Here is a 3,631-nt window from a genome sequence, read left to right as displayed (position 1 = left end):
ATTTAGAGGGTCTCAAGTCCAAAATGTCAACAAATCGACTCGTAGAATGATGCACTCAGTATCACGGGCGCGGCTAAAGTCGTGCAGGACGTGAAGAACAACGTCGAATAATTCAAGGAACGAATTGAAGGGCTAGAGATGGAGGCACAGCAACGTCGTGATTTGGTTTGAATTATTCTACAGATTAAGGAACATAGGATTGGGAATTTTTGGAACATATGCTAAAGAATGAGACATTATCTGAACAGAGAAACAAGAGGTAATGATGAATATTTTAGAATTATATATAGTAAGGACATTGGACAGAAAGTGGGTATAGAGATACTGAATTTTCGAATCAAACACACAGAGCATTAGTGATGATAATGGGTCGAGATGGGTCAGAGTATCCCGAGGTCGTAGCAATCCGAGTCTGACTTGCCTGGGGATATATCCTCAGACTATCTGGTAAATAGACCGTTGGAAGCAAATAGGACGAAATAGGAGGTCAGCTCGTGCGGCTTATATCAGGCTTTTAGTCTGTTTATTCTTATGCCCTAAGACTTGAGACATAATATCTGTTGAGATTTCCGTCTTCTTCTTCCCTTCTCTTGTTATACCTCTCATACGCCCAACACCCATCTTCGATCACAGCACATTGTTAGGATGTTTGGAGTCAACATGATTCATTACCAAATTACACTGCCTAGTTATTCTATATACTGTCCTGCACTGCTATACTGCAGTTGTGCCTGCAGAAGCACCTGGTATCTTTTTTAATCGACCGCTCATCAAGAGAACAAACCAACACCATGCACAAAAGCAACCCAATCAATCCTACAAGCACAAACAAAGCAAATAGACCATACCATTAACGACTTTCTACCGTCTTTGCGAACAAAACATCGACAAAGCACGTCACGTAACTGTGACCACCTTTGCCTGCCTCAATATCGTTTGACAACTGTGTGCCAACATCGTTGGCCCCAAAATGACCCATAGACTGCAGCTCGATACCTGCCGAAGGCAAAGATCTCGTGATTGTTTTCTCAATTGTCAGTGTAGCGGCATCAGAGCCGTTGCTTGGCTTCCTACCCGGTGGCTCATTGCTCTCTTGCACATCCACAGTGATCTCTTGGAACACCATGATACCACCATACGACGGTGCAGTCTGGAGAGGCTCCTGTCGGGGTATGTATGGCGTTGATTCCTCCGTTGAATCAATGGATTGGGTTCGAATGTTGATCCCTGGGGAGCAAAGATTGATCGTTGAGCTTGATCGTGTTGAATCAGCAAACGAAGTCGGGCGTCCAGAAACGTTTGATACAGATTTTCCTCTGGCTCGAGTACTTCGAGCTGTGTCTGAACGTCCAAATGGCCATCGACTGGATGCTGAAGGAGTTACACCAACTTGAGATTCTTCATGACGATCTGCCGTCTTCGCAATATGGCCAAACTCTTGATGTAGCCCTCGTGTAAATTCCTGGTAGGATTGTGTTGATACCTGTCGCATCCTAAAGAAACTCAGGGGAACGAATTCACAAGTTGGGCTTGACAATACCGAGTGGATGGGAATGACGAGCCGTACTGCGATCATCGTTGCTTCTGATCTCTTCTCATCTCCACGGCAAGGAATGCGAAACGTTGTCGACGTAAGGAGTGCATCTTCAAGTAAGGGTTCCTGTGTCCATTCGCGCAAACCCTGGATGGTGTCTGCGATTTGTCCAGCGAACTCAGCCTCTCGATCATTACGCTGAGAATCCTCCTTGCATTTCTCCACGATTTTGGACACTGGCGTGTTCTCGAACCTCCTGAGATAATTTAGGTGCCAATCTTGTAAATCCTTGAACGGGAGGGGCATAGTTGGAAGCAAATGGCGTGCACCTTTTCTCACAAGGACCTCGAAGCTGGAGCTAACACGAGCTCGAACGGCAAAGAAGCCCAAGTGAGTGCCCTGGCGAATGTGGTTGTGTTCACTCGTGTAGCTCGCCATTTCCCTGAGCTTGCTGTCGAATTCAGGGGTTTGGATCTGCATGTTCGATTTGATCAGGTCGCTGACCTGATGAATCTCAGCGAAACGATAACCAGCCGAGAGTAAACGTTCGTTATCACGAGCTGATTCAGATCGGCGGACGAGGAACATGAGAGATCCACGGCCATAACCATAACCATAATCCAGTGAATGTAGACCTTTCTCGGTGATATCTAGACTGTTGTGTATTTCTTCAATAACTTCACTGCCTTCCAAGCCGCTTCCACCTGCAATAGATTGCTTGCGCGGTTGAGGTTGAGGCTGGGGCTGTGGCCTTCGACCATTGGCACCAGTCGGCAGGATTTGATCCCAGAGCACTCCAATGGATGTGAGATCTTCCCGGAATCGATCAGCCAGAGTAGCAGCAGCTAGACAGAAAAGCTCTCTGAATATCTTATCGTAACTGTCGATGGTTTCGCCATGGTCGCTCACGAGCTGGATTCCTCGACGACCATCCTTTGCGCGGGAGTGTGGTAATTCCGATAGATGCTGTCTCATGCCTCCTATGAGACTCCAGATCATGTTCCAGTTCCTTGATGCTTGATACATCCAATGGAACAGAGGGTGACCAGTGTTGAATCCTTCCTTTGCGTCCTTTTCCAGAAAAGAATCGGTCACCACAGTGTTTGGGATGTATCCATCAGGGTCAACCAGTATCCTTCCGCCCTTGTCGAAGATGGCTGCTGCGAGAGTAATCTGCTGGGCACGCAGGGCCATTCTTCTCATGTTTCTTGCTCGAAGGATCGCCGAGATAGCAATGACGAAGCAAGCCCCTAGGGACAAGCAGATGACGACGACAACGGTGCCTGTTCTTGATGGCTCGTTGCCATTAGGCTTGATGCTCTTAAGTCGATAACGAGTTCCAACAGATGCACACCAATGCATGCCTGAAACGGCACCAGCCAACACAATAGCTGAGATACCTCGTTTCCACCATGCATTCGCCCACATGGCTCGAAACACGAAGAACATGGCCAAGGCAACATTGCTTGCCACTATAGCAATGATGGCAGATCCTATAACGTATGCCGGCTGATATACGCAGGTGTAGTTGTTGATGGAAGCATTGCCAAGATAATGCATTCCGCATACAGCAGTTCCACAGAGGACACCACCAGCTACGACTCTCCACCACGCAACGACGTTGTTGGTACCGACAGCCATGAAGGCGGCAAGAAGCACCAGGATCGGAACGAAAAACGATATCGCGGTGAAGCCGCTGGAATAGGCGACTTGTAATTCGGGCTGTCCATCGGCAAGATCGATGGCTCTGTTGCCGATAAAGTGCTGTTGTTATGTGATGATCAGTACGTGTTGAAAGTCGAAAGAGACATACAACTGAACAGGTACTTACCATACACCAGATAGACACTCCACCCATAGTGACTGCTGAACCTATCAGTAGCAGACTGCTTCGGTTAGCGGTGTTCCCTGAAGGAGTTTACGGCTATAGACATACTGGTTGAAAAGACCTCTGAAACCGGTTCTGCGGTTAATGAGTTCGAGGGTCGAACCGGCACCAACAAGGCTGACCACATAACTCAAAGCGACAAAACCAGCATTGTAACTTTGTGGCACGATGTGGCCTTGGTACTTTTGAAGCAATGCTTCAGTCGACAT

At 47.6% G+C, this 3,631-nt stretch overlaps 1 protein-coding gene across 1 annotated transcript; it reads right to left on the bottom strand.

The window, feature by feature from the left end:
* Nucleotides 1-850: 850 nt before the first annotated feature.
* Nucleotides 851-3,631, bottom strand: FPOAC1_006758 (uncharacterized protein; the record flags this gene model as incomplete). Its single annotated transcript, XM_044851233.1, has 3 exons — nucleotides 851-3,298; nucleotides 3,366-3,420; nucleotides 3,471-3,631. 3 exons carry the CDS (start codon nucleotides 3,629-3,631, stop codon nucleotides 851-853), a joined length of 2,664 nt encoding a protein of 887 aa, XP_044709945.1.

The sequence above is a fragment of the Fusarium poae genome, chromosome 2 (genome assembly GCF_019609905.1).
Source record: "Fusarium poae strain DAOMC 252244 chromosome 2, whole genome shotgun sequence".
Classification (NCBI taxonomy): domain Eukaryota; kingdom Fungi; phylum Ascomycota; class Sordariomycetes; order Hypocreales; family Nectriaceae; genus Fusarium; species Fusarium poae.
The sequence above is the reverse complement of the archived record's forward strand: the minus strand, read 5'-3'. Positions and strand labels throughout refer to the sequence as shown.